Genomic DNA, 26,888 nt, shown 5'->3' with positions numbered 1-26,888 from the left:
CCTTTCCTTCTGAACTGTTCTAGTCCCTCCTTCCATTCCTCCCCCAGTCCCACTACCTTGCCCCCGGTCTCTATCTGCACTATCTTCCCATCCTATAACATAATTACCCTCCCCCCAGTCCCTAGTTTAAACACACCTCCAACCTTCTAGCTATCTTTCCCCCAACACAGCAGCCCATCCCTACGATAGAGCCTGTAGCTGACAGAGAAGTCGGCCCAGTTCTCCAGTAACCCAAACTCTTCCTTCCTACACCAGTTCTTAAGCCACTTGTTACCTCCCTAATCTCCCGCTGCCTTTCTTGTGTGGCTTGTGGTACAGGCAGTATTTCGGAAAACACTTCCTTTGAGGTCCTTGCCCTAAGCTTTTTACCTAAATCCCTAAAATCATTTTTAAGGACTCTCCACCTTCCTCTAACATTGTCATTGGTTCCCATATGGACCGTGACCGTAGGATCCTCTCCAGTCCCTTCCAGTAAGCTGCCAACCCGATCCGCGATGTGTCGAACTCTAGCGCCAGGAAGACAACACACTGTTCAGCGATCACGGTCTTTGTGACAGATAGTGGTGAAATAAAAATATATTTGCCGTTCATTATTGCACTTATCTGTTGAAAAGCCTTCTGTTCTGTGTAAAAGTAGAAAAAAATGAGGGCCTAATTGCCATTCTGCGGTGCAGTGATATATTCTAAAGCCCAGTTTGCAATGTATTACTGGCGAAATAAAAATATATTCGCCGTCCAGCGTTGCACTTATCTCTTGAAAAGCATTTTGTGGTCTGTAAAAGTAAAAAAAAACTAGGGCCTAATTGCCCTTGTGCGGTGCAGTGCTATACTCTAAAGCTCAGTTTGCTGTGTATTAGTGGCAAAATAAAAATATATTCGTCGTCCAGCGTTGCACTTATCTGTTTAAAAGCATTTTGTACAGTGTAAGAATAGAAAAAAATTAGGGCCTAATTGCCGTTTATCGGTGCAGTTATATATTCTAAAGCCCTGTTTGCTGTGTCTTAGTGGCAAAATAAAATTATTTGATCTAATATTTGGTTATTTGATCTAACAGTATGTCAGACAGAGAAGTGTCAGGCCCTGCACAGGGGAGTGGCAGGGGCCTAAATGTTTCTGGCACAGGCAGAGGTCGCAGCAGAGTAAGGGGCAGTGGCAGCAGGGGTCACTTCGAGAAGCCGGAGCTCCCAGTGTCAGCTAGCGGTCGTGTCATGACCAGCAACCCAGCGGTTCTTGAATGGTTGACTCGATCTTCGACTTTGGCAGCAGTGAGAGATCTGTGTGGCAGTTTTTTTTTTAAGCCGCCGGAGGTGAACGTGGCCATATGTAGAATCTGTTGGCAGAGGGTGAAGCGTGGCCAGGGTGGAGAGTCCTAAACCGTCATTTCTTTGCCAAAAAGGCAGTACCAGCCCTGCACAAATATGTAGAACAGAAGGTGGGCCAGTCTTTGAGCCTGTCGGTGTCTGGCAAAGTGCACAGCAGCGCTGACGTATGGAGCTGTAATTATGGTCAGGGACAGTACATGTCCTTTACGGCCCACTGGTTGAATGTGGTTCCTGCACAGCCACACCAGCAACTTGGCCAGGTGACGCCGCTTCCGCCTTCACGTTGCCACGCCATTGGTCCAGCGACAATGTCCGTCTCTGCCTCCTCATCCTCCACCGCGTCCTCAGCGTCCACTGCGGGGAAAATTCACAGTGCCCCTCCAGCATACCACATGTGCAGGGCACGGCGGTGTCACTCTGTTCTGCACCTCGTTTGCCTGGGCAAACGGAGTCACACAGGGGAGGAACTGCTCCATGTCTTTCAGCAAGATAACAAATCCTGGTTTCTCCGCGACAACTGAAAATCAGAACCATGGTGACCGACAATGGGAAGAACATTGTTTCGGCGCTACATCAAGGAGGGCTGAGCCATGTGCCCTGCATGGCACACGAGTTCAATCTGTTTGTCAAGCGGTTCCTGAAGTCTTCCACCCATCTGCAAGACATCCTAAAAATGGCCAGAAAACTTTGCATGCACCTCAGCCACTCGTAAACTGCAAAGCACACCCTCCTTGAGCTGCAGCGGCTGAACGGCATCCCTCAACATAGGCTGATATGCGACTTTTCCACCTGTTGGAACTCCACCCTCCATATGTTGGACCGACTGTACGAACAGAGAAATGCCATTAACGATTTCCTGATGATCCAAGCGGACAGGAGCACTCCCCTGTGTAACTTCAATGTCAGCTAGTGGCAGATCATGCATGACACCTGCCGTTTGCTCAGGACCTTTGAGAAGGCCACGTTATTTGTCAGTCACCAGGACTACAGCCAGGACTACAGGATGAATGGTCATTCCACTGCTTCATGTCCTGGAAGAGATGCTGGTAAATTTGGCTGGTCAGGGGAGTGGAGATGTGGCGCCTAGATCTGACGGCCACATGAGGCTGAACTGAAGGAGGAGGAGGACATTAGAGCTCAAGCAATGTGTAGTGAAATGGGTGGTTTTTCTACACAGGTGACAGGAGAGGAGGAGCAGGAGCTGCCAAAAGAGCTACAGGGCGATGAGGAAGAGGATCCAGAGGACCCAGACACACTGTGGCATTATGCAGTGGAGATGGAGGTAGGGAGTCCCTCTGAGTCACTTGCCCAAATGGCCCGCTGCATGGTCACTTGCTTGGGTAGTGACAGCAGAATTGTCACCATTCAGCAGAGGGATGAATTCTGGCTCTCCATCTTGTTGGACCCTTGCAACCGGTCCAAAATGGGGGTCTTTTTTACACCGGCTAGTAGACAAACTGAACTACTATAGAGACATCCTATGTAGTCAGTTAGCCGCTGCCTATCTGCGCCATGATCCATCCTCACGCAGGTCTGACCGGGGGGGTTCCCTGCGCTGACGCTCCACTGCCATGGCTGCTGGGGAGGGATGGTGTGGCAGGAGCAGTACCAGCTCCATCAGCAGCAGCCTGAGTCACTGATGATCCGCTTTCTTCACCCGCATAGTGAAGAAAAGACTCACCAGCAGCAGCATCTAGACCTGGAGCAGAACCTGAACCAGCAGATGGTGGCTTACTTAGAGTGCACCCTGTCAGCCGACATTGAAGATCCGCTGGATTACTGGGCAGACAAACTGGATTTGTGGCCGCAACTGGCCAAGTTTGCCCTGGAAAGGCTGTCCTGCCCGGCCAGTAGTGTGGCATCAGAGCGGGTGTTTAGTACGGCGAGGCCATAGTTACCCCAAGAATAATCCGCCTGTCCACCAAAAATGTGGAGAGACTGACCTTTGTCAAGATAAATCAGGCATGGATCAGCCAGGATTTCCACCCACCAATTCCTGATGCATCAGACTAGATCATCCATGGTGCCACACCAACACTTTGACAAAAGAGACTGGTTTCTTCTGGCTACCTGCCTCAGCTATTATTCTGATGCTGCCACCCACCTGATGCCACACACATCTGATGCCAAGTGCTCCTTCTTACACCCATCATCTTCAGCGGGTACTGGTATTGCCACCCGACTCCACACTATGTCACCTTGCCACTCTGTGTCCTCCTGATGCTGCTGCCACCTCCATACTTTGTCACATTGCTACTCTGTGATCTTCTGATGCTGCCCCCACCTCCACACTCTGTCATTGTGCCACTCTGCCGCCTACTGATGCTGCCGCCACCTATAGACTCTGTGATTGGGACGCTCTGTGGTCTCCTCATGCTGCTGCTACCTTCACACTATGTCACCTTGCCACTCTGTGGCCTCCTGATGCTTCCGCCACCTCCACACTCTGTCATTGTGCCACTCTGCGGCCTCCTGATGCTGCCGCCACCTATAGACTCTATAATTGGGCCACTCTGTGATCTCCTCATGCTGCTTCCACCTCACCACTATGTCACCTTGCCACTCTGTGGTCTCCTCATGCTACTTCCACCTCTTCACTATGTCACCTTGCCACTCTGTAGTTTCCTCATGCTGCTGCCACCTCCACACTATGTCACCTTGCCACTCTGTGGCCTCTTGATGCTGCCGCCACCTCCACTTTCTGCCATTGTGCCACTCTGCTGCCTCCTGATGCTGCCGCCAGCTATAGACTCTGTGATTGGGCCACTCTGTGGTCTCCTCATGCTGCTTTCACCTCACCACTATGTGTCACGGGTGAAGTTTGCAGATAGCTGGAACTTATGAATAAACGAGCGACTGGCTTGATCCCAAACTAAGGAGCTTATAGGTGAGCCCTATAAAACCCTAAGAGCTCTCCCTGATTGCTACACACATGCAAGGGTCTCGATGGTAGACAATTGCATGCCCACGTACCTAAGTCTGTGTGACACCTGAAAACCCTATCATAGTGAGGGGACATGACCACCGGTTCCCTGCACTTAATACGGACAGAGTCAGGGTCACCTAGAATCAAGCCAGCAAGGAAACACAATAAAGTAAAGGACTTATCTGAGCGAACAGCAGAAGCAGCCTCCAGCAGTGAACACTTCATCCAGGAAGTAGTATAAACCGCAAAGTGAGGCAGTATGGGAGGGAATATAAAGGAAGACCATTAGTCTAAATAAGTGACACCTGGCAGAAGGAAAGGAGATGAGAAAGTGAAACCAAAACAAAGAACATCATACAAGAGGTAGAGAAAAATGTCTGCCAGATCTTCTCACAGAACTGGCGGTGACACTATGTCACCTTGCAACTCTATGGTCTCCTCATGCCTCTGACGCCTCCATACTATGTCACCTTGGGACTCTGTGGCCTCCTGATGCTGCTGCCACCTCCACACTCTGTCATTGAGCCACTCTACGACCTCCTGATGCTGCCGCCACCTCCACACTCTGTGATTTGGCCACTCTGTAGTCTCCTCATGCTACTTCCACCTCACCACTATGTCACCTTGCCACTCTGTGGTCTCCTCATGCTGCTGCCACCTCCACACTCTGTCATTGTGCCACTCTGCCGCCTCCTGATGCTGCCGCCACCTATAGGCTCTGTGATTGGGCCACTCTGTGGTCTCGTCATGCTGCTTCCACCTCACCACTATGTCACCTTGCCAATCTGTGGTCTCCTCCTGCTGCTGCCACCTCCACACTATGTCACCTTGACACTCTGTGGCCTCCTGATGCTGCCGCCACCTCCACACTCTGTGATTTGGCCACTCTGTGGTCTCCTCATGCTGCTGCCACCTCCACACTATGTCATCTTGCCACTCTGTGGCCTCCTGATGCTGCCGCCACCTCCACACTCTGTCATTGTGCCACTCTGTGGCCTCCTGATGCTGCCGCGACCTATAGACTCTATAATTGGGCCACTCTGTGATCTCCTCATGCTGCTTCCACCTCACCACTATGTCACCTTGCCACTCTGTGGTCTCCTCATGCTGCTGCCACCTCCACACTATGTCACCTTGCCGCTCTGGGGCCTCTTGATGCTGCTTTCACCTCGCCACTATATCATAGAATTTCAGTTTGTTTTTCAATTGAGTTGTACAGTTTATAGGTCACATTAAAAGTGGAAAAAGTTCTGAAATGATTTATCTTTGTCTCATATTTTTACATCACAGAAACCTGACATTTTAACAGGGGTGTGTAGACTTTTTATATCCACTGTATATGCATGGAGGAGCCAAGAGGGAGTCAGGAGATATAGCTGTCAGGTGTTTGTCCGACAGTTATTGAATGTGTATGGCCGCCCTGTTGATCATGAATATTCAAATAGCAAATTTTTATCGCGAATATAGGTACTTTGAAAATTCGCAAATATTTAGAATATAGTGATATATATTCGTAATTTCGAATATTCGAGTTTTTTTATTGTGAATTTTCATAATGCAAAATTCGTAATGCGAATTTCTATCGCAAATTTTTCAAATGCAGAGTAAAAACATGATTCCTCCCTGCTTCTTGCTTGTGGGCCAATGACTCATTGTAAGTAAACAGGCCATGGCTCAGAAGATCGCCTTCAAAAAGCTGATCGGCGGGGTGACAGTGAGTGGCCAGGATATGGGTGGTTAATAGTCTATAGTTTGTTCGTGACGCCAATTGCAACGTGCGCAGGGTACTATCACAGGGTCCTCCCAGGGTGTTATAACGCACGTCCTAGGTTAGGAATGCCAGAGTGGTGTAATGGCCTATAATGTCTCTATAGGATGGTGATAATTCTGTCAACATTGTCTCCTACCTGGGTACGGCTGGACTCTTGGCTCATTTGCAATAAATTTGAGTGTAGTGATAGTAGAAGTAATAGAGGAATTTTGCAGCAGAAATTATGTCCAGACCTTTAGATGAAGTTCAAACTTTTCTTTACTGAAGATAACTTGTATCCAAGCAGAATACAGCCCTGGTCTCTTGGTCCCAGCAGGTTTTGGCAATGGTTGGTAGGGATAAATGCTTCTGCTTTGAACTGTACCTTCTGCTTTGTGGGGACAGACTAGCTGAGGAGGAATGGCTTCTCCTAGGTCTCTGGACTTGAATCACAGTTATATTCTCAGGGGAGGCTTTCTTCCCGGAACTGGAGGTTCTCTGTAACTTTCTGCTTCTTTTCATCCAGTTGAGCTGCAGGGTTTAGACTGGGAATTTGATCAAGTCTCAGAACGAGACTTGGTCCTTGCTATCTTCCCTATGGAGGGGAAACTAGAACTGGATCTAACAGTATTTTTCCTCCCTTGCTGCAGGAAGCTGGAAACCTCCACTTCTCTTCAGCAGGAGGGCAGAATAGAACAGGATTGTTCCACTCTGAACGGCCATAACATTAAGACTATCTCTATCAATGATGCTGCCACCTGCTGGCGGACCTGCAAAATTACAAGGAAACAATTACATTTAACATGGTTTTACATGCACAGTTGTGAAAACATGAGCAAAATCATATCAGATGACAATGTAAAGGCTCTTAACAGATAGTAACAGGGTATTGGCGTGTAGTAACACAACTCTGGGGTGTTGCAACAGGAGTTGGACCGCCTCCTCCATCTGATATTGATGACCTATCCTGAGGATAGGCCATCAATATCAAAATTTCAGGGTCACCAACTACGAAAAACATGTTTATGGAATAATATCGTACATCAGTTGTTGTGCTTCATGCAATAGTACTCGCATTTCATAATACTGTCACACAGTGACTTAGCTATATTATTAGATAATTAGAGGGCATTATTCCTTGATCAGAATTTGTAGTAGTAATAATAGTAAAAACGAACAATAAATACTATGCATAGATAAGCTGTTTCTTTTCTTAACCACCTCCCGACCGCCTAACACAGGAATGCGTCCTGCGGGCGGCCGGGTTATTCCTCCTTTACGCATCTACACGTCATCTCACGAGACCCGGGATTACCAGCCTGCCAGCCTGCCAGCCAATGATCAGCGCTGGCAGGTTGGTGACTTTTAAAATAACGAACCACCAGCCATATAACACATTATATTTATAAATATAATGTGTTAAATGGCTTCTGTGCTCTCTGCTGGGTCCTTTACGTCGGTTGGTCCCAGCAGAGAGCACAGATCACAGTGAGTACACCAAGCACTACATATTTAGCCCCAGATCACCCCCCCAACACCCCAATTAACCCCTTGATCACCCCTGTCAATCACTAGTGAAAGGGAAAAAAGGGATCAGTGTAAACTGTCCCTTTTTTTTCCCACCAGTATTGACGGTTAGGTTTAGGTTAGTTTAGGCCTTTTTGGTAGGTAGTTAGCTTCAGTTAGCACCCAGCCCACCGCACAGCAGTCACTGATTCGCTGATTAGCATATCGCTAATCAGCATTGGTACTTTTATAGTATCTGTAAGTGATCAGAACTGATCACAGTCAGATCTATAATAGTATTAGTGTCACCTTAGCTCGCCCTCCCCCCAAAACGCAGTGTTTGCCAGATCAGGCCTGATCGGTCGCCCACACGTGCGTTCACCCAGGCCCGCCCCGCTGCAGTGACAACATTTTTTATTTTTTTTATCACTACACAAGCGCTCCGGAGATAAAAAAAAAATCAGTTTTGATATTTTTTATCAATCGCAGCGGCCTCCGGTACTTCGCTAGCCTCCCATTTGTAAGACAGGCTTGCTTTTTTTCTTGGGTAGTCTCGGGGAATACCCCCTAAATTTAGTTGACCAAATGGCAAGGAAGGGGTATTCTTCTGAAGAGGCCTACAGGCTTCTGACCCAGTCGGAAAAAAAAATCGAATTACCCGTATGCTCAATATAAAGAGATTAGCAGAAACTCCTAATGCTGGCCATACATGTAATGATTGCGGAGACCCTCAAATGCCAGGGCAGTACAAACACCCCACAAATGACCCCATTTTGGAATGAAGACACCCCAAGGTATTCGCTGAGGGGCATATTGAGTCCATGAAAGATTGAACTTTTTGTCACAAGTTAGCAGAAAGGGAAACTTTGTGAGAAAAAACAAAAAAAAAATTCCGCTAACTTGTGCCAAAAAACAAAACAAAAACTTCTATGAACTCGCCATGCCCCTCACGGAATACCTTGGGGTGTCTTCTTTCCAAAATGGGTTCACATGTGGGGTATTTATACTGCCCTGGCATTTTAGGGGCCCTAAAGCGTGAGAAGAAGTCTGGAATCCCAATGCCTAAAAATGCCCTCATAAAAGGTACTCATTGGAATTTGGGCCCCTTTGCGCACCTAGGCTGCAAAAAAGTGTCACACATGTGGTATCGCCGTACTCAGGAGAAGTAGGGCAATGTGGTTTGGAGTGTATTTTTACATATACCCATGCTGGGTGAGAGAAATATCTTTGTATAAACAAAAATGTAAAAAGTTGTCATTTACAGAGATATTTCTCACACACAGTATGGGTATATGTAAAAATACACCCCAAAACACATTGCCCTACTTCTCCTGAGTACGGCGATACCACATGAGTGACACTTTTTTGCAGCCTAGGTGCACAAAGGGGCCCAAATTCCAATGAGTACTTTTAGGATTTCACAGGGCATTTTTACGCATTTGGATTCCAAACTACTTCTCACGCTTTAGGGCCCCGAAAATGCAAGGGCAATATAAATACCCCACAAGTGACCCCATTTTAGAAAGAAGACACCCCAAGGTATTCTGTGAGGGGCATGGCAAGTTCATGTAAGATTTTATTTTTTGTCACAAGTTAGTGGGATATGAGACTTTGTAGGAAAAAATAAAAAATTCAATTTCCGCTAACTTGTGATAAAGAATAAAATCTTACATGAACTCACTATGCCCATCAGCGAATACCTTAGGGTGTCTACTTTCCGAAATGGGGTCATTTGTGGGGTGTTTCTACTGTCTGGGCATTGTAGAACCTCACGAAACATGACAGGTGCTCAGAAAGTCAAAGTACGTAAATCTATTTTTTTGCACCATAGTTTGTAAACGCTATAACTTTTACCCAAACCAATAAATATACACTTATTGCATTTTTTTTAATCAAAGACATGTAGAACAATACATTTAGAGAAAAATGTATATAGAAATGTAGTTTTATTTGAAAAATTTTACAACAGAAAGTGAAAAATGTCATTTTTTTGCAAAAATTTCGGTCAATTTTGATTAATATAAAAAAAGTTAAAATGTCAGCAGCAATGAAATACCACCAAATGAAAGCTCTATTAGTGAGAAGAAAAGGAGGTAAAATTCATTTGGGTGGTAAGTTGTATGACCGAGCAATAAACCGTGAAAGTAGTGTAGTGCAGAATTGTAAAAAGTGGTCTGGTCATTAAGGGGGTTTAAGCTAGGGGGGCTGAGGTGGTTAAAGGGGTATTTCAGTCTTACCAAGTGACGGCTTGTCACTAAAATATTTTCTCTCTTGCTGATCAATTGGGGTACCAGAGGTTAGTACATTGCTAGAAGGAAGTAGAGCACCATGACTCCTTCTGAAGCTTTCCCCTCCATCCAGGTACTGTTCAGGTACTGCGCCATGATAGGAATGGTTGGGATTGGTTGGGATTTAGCAGTTTGACCACATAATGAGCGAATGTGTGCACATCCTAGTCACACTGGACAGGACTAAAATACTCCAGAATATACCTTTAAGAAAACCTTTTTAGTAGGTTATAAATACTGTAATAATTTCTGTAAGTGTAGAACTTGCCAGTAAATATCCAGATGGGTATGGCAGCTCCTTAGGCACATGCCCTCTAGTACCAGCCGCCAATGCGCAATCTCCATGTTCCTCTGAAGATCGCCTACAGTCACCCAGCACAGATCGTCATTTCCAACTGTCCATAAATATGGATAATTTGCCCATTGTCTTCAAAGGTTGATGCGTCTGTCAATATTTTTGAAGCTGTGCAGATTATTGGGTGTGTCATTGTCATACTAAAGATAATTTTTTTAGATCTCTTATTGAAATTGTGATTTTATAGATTTGTTTTTAAAGAAAGAAAACGCATTTTGTGCACTAATAAAGCTTGACACGTGTAATAATCAGTTCAGTAGTGTACAGTATATTACATAAGTAAATATATCTAGCTTATAATAGAGGGGTTTAACGCCTGGAGACATTACCACGGGAATAGTGCAAATAGATACAAGATTTAGAAAGATTGAGCTCACGTGACGTTTGGGCAATACATTCGGCAGGACCTTCTGCATCGCTGTACTTATGCATCCATGTGCCATTTACTGACATTGAAGAAAAAATAATACCATGGTTATGTTGAAAAAGATACTCAACAGTGTTTTTAAACGCAGTTGAGATAAAGATATCCCTAAATATCTGCCAAATGGGCACTCGGTTAGTATACAGTATGTTTAGCTAATGATACCCTATGGCCAAAGATGTATGTTAGCAAAAAGTCTCCAGTATATACTGTACATGGCACCACAATGTGAACCTAGCTGTTAAGGAAAAGATTTAAAGAACCTTTAAAAGGGTTGCTTACCCCTGCAGGCCTTTGTGATAGACCCCCCCCCCCCAGCGTGACCAGAACTGCCAGTTACTCATACTTACTTGATCTCTGCCGCTGGTTTCCCACTCTTTCGCTCCCAAACTGCCTCTGCAGATTGCCAATCTTCCCACATCACCATCCAGTTTGATGCGGGTCACGTGGCTGATGCAGTCAATGACTGGCCGCAGCAATGAAGTGTTCCCCTGGGATCAATACTGAATAATCCACAATAAGGTGTATCATATGGTATGCATCACGTGACCCAGTGACATGACTCATGAGGGGCATATCCCTTCTGTGGCCAGTCACTCACTGCAGCGGGTCCATGATCCCTGTAAAACCGGACACTGACAGTGAAAATCTAATCACATCTGGCCCTGTTAAGCAAAGTGGAGAGGGCGCGGCAGTTGCCAAGAGAGCAGAACAGATGCCTTCATCTGCCAAGCGCACATGTAACAGGTCAGTCAGTTTCATAGGTACAAATCTGCTGACAGATTGCGGATCTGCAAAACACGGACACGTGTGTTCTGCATTTTGCGGATCTCTCATGGACGGTCCTGTGATAGTAATGTCTAGTCTTGTCCAAGAATAGGACATGCTCTATCTTTTTTGGGGGGCCACGGTACTACGGATGCGGACAACACAGTGTGCTGTCCGCATCTTTTGCGAAATGGATGCGGACCCATTCATACAGATGTGTGAATGAACCCTTAAACAGGCGTATACATAGCTCACATCTTCTACTGTGACACTCACTTCTTCAGTGTTCTACCTTCCAGTGCAGAAGCCCCAGCAGCCTGTCCTGGATCTGCAGGGGATTGCACCAATGAATATTAGTTTATTTGTTATTTTACATCTTTGACGGCCCCTCTTTTTCAGAGTGATGTACAGCCCCTTTAAGGCTAATAACAGTATTTTTTTTTTTTTTTCACAGGATCTCAGCTCTTTTGCTATGCCCTTTCTGGATGGAGATTTGGACAGTTCTGAGAAAAATGCTCCCCGCAAGGTATGTTCATTCCAAAGATAGATTTATTTATAATGACCCCTAAAGAATAATACTGAAAACAAACTTTAGCACTTGTTTAGGAGAAATGGACTGGGCACACCTAGGATATGGGATCAATCACTTTATTAGTATGGTAAAAATAACATTTCATTTGGAGGACCAACACACCTGTGCATCCTATTCACTACCTTCAAACTTTAGCACTTGCTGACTGTTTCCTCATATTGATTGGTTATTGCACAAATATGTACCTTACCCCAGGAATAGGAAGAAGTTTATATGGGTACACAGCACAGCACAATACAATGGATGTGCTCCGACTAGGCATTTCCTCAGTCTGTGTAGTTGCCAGCAGCTTAATGCAGTGCCAAGAAAAAAGAAAACCACAAACTAGGAAGAAACAGAAGATATTCATGTAAATTAGATATTGTATCATATATTTTGCATTATCCTGTTTTTTTCAATAGAGATCTCCAGGAAAAATGTACAGTCAGGTCCATAAATATTGGGACATAGACACAATTCTAACATTTTTGGCTCTATACACCATCACAATGGATTTAAAATGAAACGAACAAGATGTCCTTCAACTGCAGACTGTCAGCTTTAATTTGAGGGTATCAGGTGAACGGTGTAGGAATTACAACAGTTTGCACATGTGCCTCCCACTTGTTAAGGGACCAAAAGTAATGGGACAGAATAATAATCATAAATCAAACTTTCACTTTTTAATACTCGGTTGCAAATCCTTTGCAGTCAATTACAGCCTGAAGTCTGGAACGCATAGACATCACCAGACGCTGGGTTTCATCCCTGGTGCTGCTCTGCCAGGCCTCTTCTGCAACTGTCTTCAGTTCCTGCTTGTTCTTGGCGCATTTTTCCTTCAGTTTTGTCTTCAGCAAGTGAAATGCATGCTCCATCGGATTCAGGTCAGGTGATTGACTTGGCCATTGCAAAACATTCCACTTCTTTCCCTTAAAAAACTCTTTGGTTACTTTTGCAGTATGCTTTGGGTCATTGTCCATCTGCACTGTGAAGCGCCGTCCCATGAGTTCTGAAGCATTTGGCTGAATATGAGCAGATAATATTGCCTGAAACACTTCAGAATTCATCATGCTGCTTTTGTCAGCAGTCACTTCATCAATAAATAAATACAAGAGAATCAGTTCCATTGGCAGCCATACATGCCCACGCCATGACACTACCACCACCATGCTTCACTGATGAGGTGGTATGCTTAGGATCATGCGCAGTTCCTTTCCTTCTCCATACTCTTCTCTTCCCATCACTCTGGTACAACTTGTCCTTGGTCTCATCTGTCCATAGGATGTTGTTCCAGAACTGTGAAGGCTTTTTTAGATGTCGTTTGGCAAACTCTAATCTGGCCTTCCTGTTTTTGAGGATCACCAATGGTTTACATCTTGTGGTGAACCCTCTGTATTCACTCTGGTGAAGTCTTCTCTTGATTGTTGACTTTGACACACATACACCTACCTCCTGGAGAGTGTTCTTGATCTGGCCAACTGTTGTGAAGGGTGTTTTCTTCACCAGGGAAAGAATTCTTCGGTCATCCACCACAGTTGTTTTCCGTGGTCTTCCAGGTCTTTTGGTGTTGCTGAGCTCTCCGATGCGTTCCTTCTTTTAAGAATGTTCCAAACAGTTGTTTTGGCCACGCCTAATGTTTTTGCTATCTCTCTGATGGGTTTGTTGTGTTTTTTCAGCCTAATGATGGCTTCCTTCACTGATAGTGACAGGTCTTGGGATCTCATCTTGAGAGTTGACAGCAACAGATTCCAAATGCAAATAGCACACTTGAAATGTACTCTGGACCTTTTATCTGTTCATTGTAATTGGGATAATGAGGGAATAACACACACCTGGCCATGGAACAGCTGAAAAGCCAATTGTCCCATTACTTTTGGTCACTTAACAAGTGGGAGGCACATATGCAAACTGTTGTAATTCCTGCACAATTCACCTGATTTGGATGTAAATACCCTCAAATTAAAGCTGACAGTCTGCAGTTAAAGCACATCTTGTTCATTTTAATTCAAATCCATTGTGGTGTTGTAGAGAGCCAAAAATGTTAGAATTGTGTCAATGTCCCAATATTTATGGACCTGACTATATATACCATGTTATGTCTAGTACAGGACTCACGGGCTGTTCATGACACAGTTATTCCTATTGTAACGGAGAAAGAATCCATGCTGTGCCCCATCAGGTCCTCAACTAAACGTAACGCAGAGTATCTGTGTTCTCCGAAGTTTTTCTTTAAATCAAACCAGTCATCTCTGGATGGATGCATTACTCACACAGGCTATTGATTTCTTTGTGTAATGGGATTTGATCATTTGCTGCCAGGCTCCTGGGCAGTTTATCATTGAACATGGAACCCCATGCAATCAGCTTCTTGCCAGGGGACCCTCAACACAAAGCAATTACCAAAACATCAATACAAGCGTGAAAGGAAGGAATATGAATAAATGCTTAACCGCTTGCCGGCACGCTAACGCCGAAAGGCGTCATTGCGGCGGCTCTCCCAGGTCACACTAACGCCGATTGGCGTCATCTTGCGTGAGCCGAGATTTCCTGTGAACGTGCGCACACAGGCGCGCGCGTTCACAGGAATGGAAGGTAAGCGAGTGGATCTCCAGCCTGCCAGCGGCGATCGTTCGCTGGCAGGCTGGAGATGTGATTTCTTTAACCCTTAACAGGTATATTAGACGCTGTTTTGATAACAGCGTCTAATATACCTGCTACCTGCTCCTCTGGTGGTCCCTTTTGTTTGGATCTACCACCAGAGGACACAGGTAGCACAGTAAAGTACCACAAAACACCACTACACTACACCTCCCCCTGTCACTTATTAACCCCTTATGAACCCTTGATCACTCCATATAGACTCCCTGATCACCCCCCTGTCATTGATCACCCCCCTGTCATTGATCACCCCCCTGTAAGGCTCCATTCAGATGTCCGTATGTGTTTTACGGATCCACGGATACATGGATCGGATCCGCAAAACGCTTACGGACGTCTGAATGGAGCCTTACAGGGGGGTGATCAGGGAGTCTATATGGGATGATCACCCCCCTGTAAGGCTCCATTCAGACGTCCGTATGTGTTTTACGGATCCACGCATCTATGGATCGGATCCGCAAAACACATACAGACGTCTGAATGGAGCCTTACAGGGGGGTGATCAGTGACAGGGGGGTTATCAGCCCATATAGACTCCCTGATCACTTCCCTGTCATTGATCACTTCCCTGTCATTGATCACCCCCCTGCAAGGCTCCATTCAGACGCCCGTTTGTGTTTTACGGATCCACGCATCTATGGATTGAATCCGCAAAACACATACGGACGTCTGAATGGAGCCTTACAGGGGGGTGATCGATGACAGGGGGGTGATCACCCCATATACACTCCCTGATCACCCCCTGTCATTGATCACCCCCCTGTCATTGATCACCCCCCTGTCATTGATCACCCCCCTGTAAGGCTCCATTCAGATGTCCGTATGTGTTTTGCGGATCTGATCCATGTATCCGTGGATCCGTAAAAAACATATGGACGTCTGAATGGAGCCTTTCAGAGGGGTGATCAGTGACAGGGGGGTGATCACCCCCCTGTCATTGATCACCCCTCTGTAAGGCTCCATTCAGACATTTTTTTGGCCCAAGTTAGCGGAAATATTATTATTTTTTTTTTCTTACAAAGTCTTATATTCCACTAACTTGTGTCAAAAAATAAAATCTCACATGAACTCACCATACCCCTCACGGAATCCAAATGCGTAAATTTTTTTAGATATTTATATTCCAGACTTCTTCTCATGCTTTAGGGCCCCTAAAATGCCAGGGCAGTATAAATACCCCACATGTGACCCCATTTCGGAAAGAAGACACCCCAAGGTATTCCGTGAGGGGCATATTGAGTCCATGAAAGATTGACATTTTTGTCCCAAGTTAGCGGAAAGGGAGACTTTGTGAGAAAAAACAAAAAACTAAAAATTTCCGCTAACTTGTGCCCAAAATGTTTTTTTCTATGAACTCGCCATGCCCCTCATTGAATACCTTGGGGTGTCTTCTTTCCAAATATCTCGTCAAAGACAACTTTTCCCATTTTATTATACAAAGTTGGCATTTGACCAAGATATTTATCTCACCCAGTATGGGTATATGTAAAATGACACCCCAAAACACATTCCCCAACTTCTCCTGAGTACGGCGATACCACATGTGTGACACTTTTTTGCAGCCTAGGTGGGCAAAGGGGCCCACATTCCAAAGAGCACCTTTCGGATTTCACCGGTCATTTTTTACAGATTTTGATTTCAAACTTCTTCTCACGCATCTGGGCCCCTAGAATGCCAGGGCAGTATAACTACCCCACAAGTGACCCCATTTTGGAAAGAAGACACCCCAAGGTATTTTGTGATGGGCATAGTGAGTTCATGGAAGTTTTTGTTTTTTGTCACAAGTTAGTGGAATATGAGACTTTGTAAGAAAAAAATAAAAATAAAAAATCATCATTTTCCGCTAACTTGTGACAAAAAATAAAAAGTTCTATGAACTCACTATGCCCATCAGCGAATACCTTAGGATGTCTACTTTCCGAAATTGGGTCATTTGTGGGGTTTTTCTACTGTCTGGGCATTGTAGAACCTCAGGAAACATGACAGGTGCTCAGAAAGTCAGAGCTGCTTCAAAAAGCGGAAATTCACATTTTTGTACCATAGTTTGTAAACGCTATAACTTTTACCCAAACCATTTTTTTTTACCCAAACATTTTTTTTTATCAAAGGCATGTTGAACAATAAATTTAGTGAAAAATTTATATATGGATGTCGTTTTTTTTTTGCTAAATTTTACAACTGAAAGTGAAAAATGTCATTTTTTTGCAAAAAAATTGTTAAATTTCGATTAATAACAAAAAAAGTAAAAACGTCAGCAGCAATGAAATACCACCAAATGAAAGCTCTATTAGTGAGAAGAAAAGGAGGTAAAATTAATTTGGGTGGTAAGTTGCATGACCGAGCAATAAACAGCTAAAGTTGTGGAGTGCCGATTTGTAAAAAAAGGGCCTGGTCACTAGGGGGGTATAAACCTGTGGTCCTTAAGTGGTTAAAGAGCACCTGTCAGAAGGATCAAACCTATTAAACCAGGCATACTACCAGGTTGATCCCGCTGATTAAAATGATACCCAACTTAAGAAAATCAGTTGTAGCATTTTCAAGAAAAAAACACTTTTATTCTTCATGCAAATTAGGGCTTCGGTGCACTGAGGGGTGGGGCCTCGCTCCTCTGTGCACCTCAACTTTCCAGTGCTGGCCATAACCCCTCGGTGCACTGAATCCCTAATTTCTCTGGATTGTCACATCTGATTATCACAAGGCAGGTATCATTTTAATCAGCAGGATTAACTCTGCCAGGAAGTATCTCTGACCTAACAGGGTTTATTCTGCTGATAAACCAGACAACTGACTTAAAGATTGCTTATTAGAAAATTTCTCCAAAGCCCCTAAATTGTAAAAATAAGAAAAGATTGTATACTCACCACTCAGTCCTGCAGCAGTCTCATACCATATACCACTGAGGCCAATGATTGGCAGCAGCTGTCACTTGCTGTATGAGGCTACATCACTGCTGCAGCCTGTGCAAGAGAGAAGAGGTGAGGACCACTGCTGGGAAACTGCAGGGCATTAAGTGCTGAGTATAGGATCTTTTATTATTTTAACACACTTAGTGGCTTTAGGGAGATTTTCAAATAAGTTGTGTCACCTCCTTTAATAATTCATTCCAGTTTTATGATTTTTCCCCCCATGCATTAGACAGAAGAACCCCATAGTACGGGAAGCCCTTCAAAAAGCTTCTTCCCAAGAGCTCTACAAAACCGACCATCTAGTCCACTATCTGCACCAGTCAAATCAAAATACAGCCCTGGATCCCCAAAGACTGTGTTTCCATTCCCACAACAGGAGTCACCTCCTCGCTCACCTCGGCGTATGAGCTTCAGTGGCATCTTCAGATCCTCCTCCAAAGACTCTACATCTTCCAATTCTAACCAATCTACCTCGCCTGGTGGCATTAAATTCTTCACGCGATCAAGAAAAGGTAAGATCGCAAAAGGATTGGGGGAGCATCATGCTCTATATCACTATATACTATAGCGGATAAATGGCCGCTCATGATATTGACACTGCTGTAGCCTCTTTGAATCTTTCCCCTTCGCAGCGGTGCTCCTGGCCAACTGCAGCACACTTCAGTTCGGGTGCCTGTACAGTTGGTGGACGGGAGTGCTTCTCTGCAGGGAAAAACGATGAAGGGGTCACAGCACTAAACCAATTCAGCAGCCATATGTTCTCAGGATCGTTGGGGCCCGGCAGACAAACTACCACTGATAAGAAAGTGATGACATATCCTAGATGTACAACAGGTATATATTATAGTTCCTTATGTTTTTATTATTGCAGCCACATGCCATATATATGGCAGGTGACTCTGCGTGTGATAAAGAACATGACATTAGTGCTATTTTATGGTTGGTTTTGCTATAGTTTTTCTTTATTTGCTCAACGCTGTCTTTCTTTTTGACCTTTTGAAGTAATATTTCGATACACACAAACTGCCATTCCTACGGATATTACTAGGACATGTTCCAGTGCAGATTGAGTAGGCTCCCCTTCCCTATCGTCCCTTGCCACGTTGTTTCTACAGACATTACCATCTTTCTGTGCTAGCATTGACAGCATTCCCTACTTACTGACCAGGGTGGTATCAGACTATGTAGGCCTGGGCAACCCTGAAACTTTACTGGGAATATCAGGATTTACTACAACAGACATGTGAGGAGAGCAACCAACCAAAGTAGAGGCATCACTCCAAGAATTCCAAAAAGATGTGTAAATTTAATCACCCATAGTTGTTTTGGCTCCTCCATGGAATCATTTTCAAGTTGTCAGAATAGGAGACAGCTCCTCTATATACCCAATGATTCACTGGTAATGTCTCTAATTGTAGATGTTCGTTGTCCTTCATGACAACTGCAAAGTTTTCTGCTGAGATATCTTTGGCTCTTGGCATGTGCACCCATCACCAGCCTCTATAGAAACAGGTAGAAATTCAGTCCACAGAACTAATACTGACCAAGGAACAAATACAGTCTCCCTTAACAAATAAAGACCCTGGAAAAGACCCTTTAAATCAACACGGACCTCCAAACCAAACCCTCTAAATACAGACCAAGAACCAACCCCAAAGTAAACTCAGACCCCATATCCCCTAAATACAGACTCAGGGAAGACTCTCTAAATCAATTCAGACCCCCTAAACTAATTACAGCCCCACAACCAGACCCATTAAATAAATGCAAACCTCCAAACTAGACCCCCTACATAAAAACCTAGGACAGACCCCCTAAAAAAGTTCAATAGCTGAGATCCCAAACCTAAAGTGTGTCTGCTCGTGGCACAAAGCAGTTTTCTTGCACGTCTTTGCTGAAATTTGTATCAAAAACCACAATGAAACTCCAATGTTCATCTAGTCTTTGGACAGGAATCACTGTACAAAGCAGATTTGTTGGAGTTTTTGCAGTGATTTGTAGTAATAAATGCTATAAATCTGCAAAGTCCTTGGCCACTTTGGGTGGACATGGCTCCCCAGGGAGCTAGGGAGCTTTGGGTCCTAGGTGGCCTCCTAAACTACATATATTTTTATTCAGCCGTGACATGTTTACATGGCACAGGTTTACCATGGGCAAATCTGGCATAGATTCTTTTGAAAATCTGCAGCACAAATACTGTATGAAGCAAAAAATCTGGATTTCTGCCATGAATTGTCAAGCTGTTCCACATGGAAATGTGTGAACTTGGCCTTTATAGACACAGCTGTGAGAATGATAAGCTATTGTGTAGGTGGGCTCTTTATGAGACCCTTGGTGCGCTGTGTGTGTTGGTTTCTGTTTTGTACACAGTTTGGGTGCAGAGATGAGCAAACTTCAGTTTTTGAATTTCGGGATTACGGTGAATTGCGTTATGGATTCCGTTACCACAGAACATAACGCAATTCAATGACATAGCGAAATAGTTTCCGTTATGTAGGAGTCCTCTCACCGTAAACCCGAACTTCAAAAACGAAAGTTTGCTCATCCCTATTTGGGTGTTTTTGAGATTCAAATACAACAGAGATTAGAAGTATATAAAGTATTTTGTATGGTATTATTCATATAAGGATACATTTTTTTTATAAACTTTAAGTGTTATATTCATATAACTACACTGCATTGTACAGGCTTTTGTTTTTCACTGTATTCCAATCCGCCTCTCTTCACAAAGCCTGTTACTAACTTTAACGTAACTTATAATTATTTGTTTAGTGCACCCTCAAGAATTGTGCAAAGGAGTCTAAGGCGTCTGCTTGTGTAAATTAAAGCAATTTAAATTTAGAGCCTTGTAGGCTGAAGCTTTATTGAGGGATTTGACCAATGATGTGAATTGTTCTCTGGTGGGTCAGTATGTAGAGGAGACTCAAGAGGGATGGATAGAGGTGGAACCACAAATGAATATTTATTTTCATGCTGTTTTGGGGGCAATCAAAATCAAGATTGTGGCTATAGTGGGTTCAGAGGTAGACCCTAGTTCCTGAGGATGCCCAAAGGTCCTTCAATTACATAAGAAGATACAAATAGGTGCCCTTAAAGATTTTGTATTTATTCTCAGAACCTTGGAGAGATGTTGGGCGAATACAAAAAGGCAGACTTGAGGAAGACTCGGCACAAGGGCTATTTATGTAATTCCCTGATTTATTAATTTAATTTTCTCAGAAGAAGGAGGTTCAGTGTAATGAGAGAGCATGGTGTATAAATAGAAGTAGCATTGCAGAGAGCTTTGATGGTGCTACCAATAATAGATGCCGGAGGCTAGTAACTTCAGCTAGCTGGATGTTTTCTTGGGCTTCTGCTTAGTCAGCAGTTCAATCCTGGGAGAAAAATAAAACATATAACGAAAACCTAATACCTTCGCTCAATGGGATGAAATGGGAATGTTCATACAGCACATTCCTGACAGCCTATTTATACCAGTAGGATGAATACAGCCACTCATGTAGACTATGTGCGGTCTGGCTCTTGTATGACATTCACTGTGTAGTGTTGTATTATCTTACTTTGTCTCACTTGTTAGCACGTGAAAAGTGTAAAATAATAACATCTTAGTTGACGCTCTGGCTTCTCCTATATTACAGAGTTATCCTGTATGGTATTAGGCCTGGAAAACATACACCTCTTGAATGAACATACTGTATAAAACACCCCTTAATACACAAAAAAAATAGTAAAAAATGTGTTTTATAAATATATAATTGAAAATAGACATTAAAATAAATAATAGACATTAAAATAAAATAGAAATGGAAGAAGTTTGTATTATTTTGGACAAATCAGGTCTTATGTTTTCTGACCTGAAGAGAAAAATAAGAACCACTGTAAGCTCCACTCCACTGATCTTTCCTAAGGTGAAAGTATGCCATTCCACTGGGGGGAGTGGGGGGTATTGTACAATAGGTTCCTATATCTATAGCAGGGATGGCCAAACTGAGGCTCTCCAGCTGTTGCAAAACTACAACTTCCATCATGCCCGGACAGTCTACAGCTATCAGTCTACAGCAGGGCATGGTGGGAGTTGTAGTTTTACAACAGCTGTAGAGCCGCAGGTTGGCCATGCCTGATATGTAGCACCATCATAACTAATAAAGGCAGCTTTTCCAATACATTTTCATTATTTGAGGATACATCAATAGGTTTTTAACCTGTGGTATGTGTACCATGATGTGGTCTATTTCAGTAGGGGGTACTTGGCTTAGGAATATTGAGAAACACTTAATAAGATCAACAATGTCAATACCGCATGTAAGGTCGGACTGGCCCACCCAAGGATTCTCCAGTAGGACCAGGCTCTTATCCAGATTGGAGCTCATTTAAAACCAATCACTTGCCTTTACTGTGTATTTCTTATGGGGTGATCCAAATTAGACCTTATTGATTATAAGAACGGTAGCTCCAAATACTCTGGTTTACTCCAAAGATATACTGATACGGAATTTAAATTGTGAGCCCCATTGGGGACAGCAAGCGATGATAATGTCTGTAATGCACCGCGGAATATGTCAGTGCTATACAAGTGAGTAAAAAAATAATAAATATGTTGGGCAAAGTCTGTATAGACTATGAATAATTTCTTTGGTGGAACCCCCGTCCAATACTGGCTACTTGCTCAGAGCAGTTCTCCTATCCAGACAGCATAGAGGGAAAATTAAAATGTGCCGTAGTTATATGAAAATATCCTCGATGCCTTCAAATATAATAAAATGATTAAAAAAACATATGTTTAAAGGGGTTCTGCACTTTCAATTAACTGATGATCTATCCTCTGGATAGATCATCAGCTTCTGATCGGTCGGGGTCCGACCCCCGGGACCCTCGCCGATCAGCTGTTTGAGAAGGCAGCGGCGCTCCGGCAGCGCCGCGGCCTTCTCACTGTTTACCGCCGGGCCGCCCGCCCACTGACGTCACGACTTGTATCAACTAGAGTGGGCGCAGCTAAGCTCCGTTCACTTGAATGGAGCTTAGCCGCGCCCACTCTAGTTGATACAAGTCGTGACGTCAGTGGGCGGGCGGCCCGGCGGTAAACAGTGAGAAGGCCGCGGCGCTGCCGGAGAGCCGCTGCCTTCTCAAACAGCTGATCGGCGGGGGTCCCGGGTGTCGGACCCCGACCGATCAGAAGCTGATGATCTATCCAGAGGATAGATCATCAGTTAATTGAAAGTGCAGAACCCCTTTAAGGCTGCTGTTTCCAGCACTGCCGCTCCGGTCCTCACCTCCTGTTTCTGTTTAAAGGCTGCAGTGGTGATGTAGATGTGTATGGCATATGACCACTGCAGCCAATCACTAGTCATATGCCATACAAAGCTACATCACCACTACAGAAACGGAAGGTAAGGACTGGAGCGGCAGCATGGAACGGTGGGGGACTAAGTGGTGAATATATGTTCTTTTCTAATTTTACCACATTTACATACACTGGGGACTGGGAGATATTCAAGTAACTCAGACTTGGATTTCCTCTTGTGTAATGGTCCTGCATAGACACTGAGGCCCTGATTTATCAAGACCGGCATCTGCTGCACTGGTCTTGACTGCCTGTGCTGCTGGAGGAGGCATGTAATTTAGGACAAGGTGTAGGCCTCATCATAAATCACATGGCTCCTTTGACAGTCCATGCGCCATAATGATATATATGGCAGCTTGGAGCATCTATAGATTTAAGTCATTATTTATGTCAGTTTCTGGCGTAAATAATGACGAATATGCCAGGGCCAATGGCCCTATCCACGTCATACTGTCACCACACCCCATTCTTGTAAACCTGGAGAGAGCAGCATAAAATGCCAGTTCTAAAAAAAGTCCCAATTGTATTAAAATAGCTGCAAAACTGAGGTTTTGTAACTTTTTTAAGCCAAAAAATGGAGTAGGGAAAATGAACAATTTTCCCCGAGTGCATTTCTTTATTAATACACAGTATGTAATTAACTTATTTTTTAATAATATACAGTAAGAGGGTCTGCTGCGCTGGGGGCTTATCATCAGCTGGTTGGTGCATCACTCAGTCCTTAGTGATCCATAGAGACATGTTGACCCTTAAAGAAGTTACTTCAAGAATAAGGCTACTTTCGCACCAGTGTTTGCTGGATCCGCTGGATAAACGCTTCCTTTACTGATAATACAACCATCTGCATCCGTTATGAACGGATTCGGTTGTATTATCTTTAACATAGCCAAGACGGATCCGTCATGAACTCCACTGAAAGTCAATGGGAGACGGATCAGTTTTCTATTGTGCCAGGTTGTGTCAGAGAAAACGGATCTGTCCCTATTGACTTGCATTGTCAGGACGGAAAGCAAACCGCAGCATGCTGCGGTTTGCTCTCCGGTATGAGAAATGAATGGAATGCATTTTGGAGCATTCCGTTCTGTTCAATTATGTTTTGTCCCCATTGACAATGAATGGGGACAAAACTGAAGATTTTTTTTCCAGTACTGTATTTAGACCCTATGACGGATCTCAATACGAGAAAATATTAACGCTAGTGTGAAAGTAGCCTTAGGCTACTTTTACATCTGTGTTTTTGCTATGAACGGATCCCGTTGTAGTATCTCTAGAATAGCCATGATGAATCCATCGCTAAAACGATTGTAAGTCAGTGATTGATGGATCTGTTTTCTTTTGTGTGATCCGGCACCATTGATTTACATTGTGTGTCATACCGTATCCGTCTTGCTCTGCATCCCATGCCAGACAGAAAAGCGTTGCCAGAGAAGTGGCCTTTGTTGGTTCGATCTGAGTCTGAGACATTGTATGTTGAGTCTAGTTTCAACTTACGATGGCCCAGAAAAGACCACTGTATTGGGAAAATATTGTATCCTAAGGCCATTGTATCTTGAGGGATCACTGTACATTCTGGTGCATTCCATTCCTTTCAGTTCAGTTTTGTCCTCATTGACAATGAATAGGGGCAAAACAGAGGCATTTTCCTCCGGTATTGAGATCCTATGATGAATCTCAATACCGGAAAGGAAAATGCTGCTGTGAAAGTAGCATAAAACATCTTTTTTAATTTGAGATGATTGGCCGATTGCCGTGGATCAGTCTTCAGAAGCTGCAGCATACATTGGCTAGTGCAGGGGAAATACAGTTATTACAGTGGATAACAGACATTTGAATTACTGATCTGCCATGTAATACATGGATGGTCCAGTTTCTCGGGAGTTATCCCACTGATTGACCTTCATATGGCCTGACCTATAGTTGTCTGCATGGGACAGCAACCAGTTATACCTATTCCCTAATGAAATCCAAGGGAAAAAACATGATTCTGATATAATGAATTTTGGATTAATGAATAATTACTGAAGAGATTAACTGTAACTCTACCAAGGTATAAATCACAGTGGGACAGAGGCGACCTGAACCCTTTGAAATTTAGTCTGTTCTTTTTAATCGGATCTTATGTTTAATCAGATTCAACTTCACCTAATGAAGAATTAGAGACTCTGTGGGAATAATAATATTAATTATTAAATAAGACATCTAGTTTCTTTTACACTCATTAATTAAACTCTTAAAGTGGACCTACACCTACGAGAGTGGGAACATCTTTACAAAATTATTTTGTAATATGCATCGGACATTGTGTTGGAAATGGCTAGATGAAGGTTGGTGTAGGCCCAAAGACAACTGATGACATCTTATGGGTATTATATATATACATTGTGGTGACTCGCTCTGGTAGACAGGATTAGCAGACGCAGTATAGAGGCAACAACAAGTTCTTTGGATCAAACAGTTCAGTGTTTTATTCACACTTTTGGCAAGTGACAAAGCAAACTGTCATATTCAAACAAAAAGTCACCGTGCGGTGTTGGTGGTGATTCACACCATGCAGCAATTCTGCCTCAAATAGTCCTTGCTGATAGCAGCACCAACCTGTTTTTACACCAAACAGGTAGCAAACCTTCATCCAGAAACAAGGTCCCCAGATCCCAACACAGAGACCTGGCTTCTGAGCCCAGCTGCCTGTTTAAGGACAGCCAGGTGCTGCCAAAACCTGGACCAGCATTTAAAATCCGGTTCTGTATTTGACCTCACCTGGCTGTAAATCAGCCCAGCAGCACATGCTGGGAGGAAAATACCTGTTTTACCAGACCGAACCTCCCCTGTGTCACATCCTCACCCTTTGTTCAACACGGAGGGGGTGAACACATGCCAGACAGTGTACACGGGACAGGGCATCCGCATTTCCCTGTAACCGGCCTGCCCTGTGTTCCACTGAAACCTTAAAGTTTTGTAGAGAGAGAAACCATCGGGTGACCCGGGCATTTCTATCCTTGGCCTGGCTCATCCACTTGAGAGGGGAGTGGTCAGTCACCAGGCGGAATTTTCTCCCCAATAAATAATAGCGGAGAGATTCTAGTGCCCACTTGATAGCCAGGCACTCTCTCTCCACTATACTATACCTGGTCTTGTCTGGGGTAAGCTTACGGCTGAGGAAGACAATGGGAAGCTCCTCCCCGTTGACTTCCTGAGACAGTACAGCACCGAAGTCTACCTCGGAGGCATCGGTCTGTACTACGAACTCCCTATTGAAGTCGGGCGTCACCAAAACCGGTGACCCGCACAGGGCCAACTTAAAAGTTGAAAAAGCCTCTTCCGCCCACTCATCCCAGCGAACCATCACTGACTTGTGTCCCTTCAAGAGTCCTGTCCAGGGCGTGGCTAGAGTAGCAAAGTGCGGAACAAACCTCATGTAATAGCCCACCATTCCCAGGAATTACTTTATTTGTCTAGTGGTGACAGGTCGTATCGCCTCTATTTTGTTCACTTGGGGTTTTATGACTCCACGCCCAATGACATATCCCAGGTACTTAGTCTCTTCTAACCCTATCGCACATTTTTTGGGGTTAGCGGTTAGGCCAGCTTTCGGAAGGGAGTCCACTACAGCCTGCACTTTGGTTAGGTGACTTTCCAAGTCGGTACTGTGGATGACAATATCATCCAGGTAAGCCGAAGTGTACCGATGATGTGGACGAAGCACAATGTCCATTAGTCGCCGAAAAGTAGCGGGGGCGCCATGCAGACCAAAGGGTAAGACCTTATACTGATACAGCCCCTCAGGCGTGATGAAGGCAGTTTTCTCTTTGGCAGCCTCCGTTAAGGGCACCTGCCAGTACCCTTTCATGAGGTCTAAACAGAAAAATACCAGGCTTGTCCTAACCTCTCGATGAGCTCATCAACCCGGGGCCTGGGATACGCATCGAATTTGGAAACATCATTAAGTTTTCAAAAGTCATAACAAAACCGTAACGTCCCATCCGGCTTGGGTATCAATACTATAGGACAGGCCCACTCACTTTTTGACTCCTCAATGACATCTAGCTGCAACATAAGCTGCACCTCCTCCGATA

At 44.2% G+C, this 26,888-nt stretch overlaps 1 protein-coding gene across 1 annotated transcript in view; it reads left to right on the top strand.

The window, feature by feature from the left end:
- Positions 1-26,888, top strand: part of PRKAG2 (protein kinase AMP-activated non-catalytic subunit gamma 2) — a 454,044-nt gene that overhangs the window by 153,644 nt on the left and 273,512 nt on the right. Inside the window, exons 2-3 of the mRNA XM_044293639.1 lie at positions 11,794-11,865; positions 17,704-17,986. Coding sequence (XP_044149574.1) covers positions 11,794-11,865; positions 17,704-17,986 — 355 coding nt within the window. The remainder of the gene's footprint in view (positions 1-11,793; positions 11,866-17,703; positions 17,987-26,888) is intronic.

This window comes from Bufo gargarizans, chromosome 5 (assembly GCF_014858855.1).
Source record: "Bufo gargarizans isolate SCDJY-AF-19 chromosome 5, ASM1485885v1, whole genome shotgun sequence".
In the NCBI taxonomy this organism is placed as follows: Eukaryota; Metazoa; Chordata; class Amphibia; order Anura; family Bufonidae; genus Bufo; species Bufo gargarizans.
Note: the sequence above shows the minus strand (reverse complement) of the source record. Positions and strands in the feature narration are given on the sequence as shown.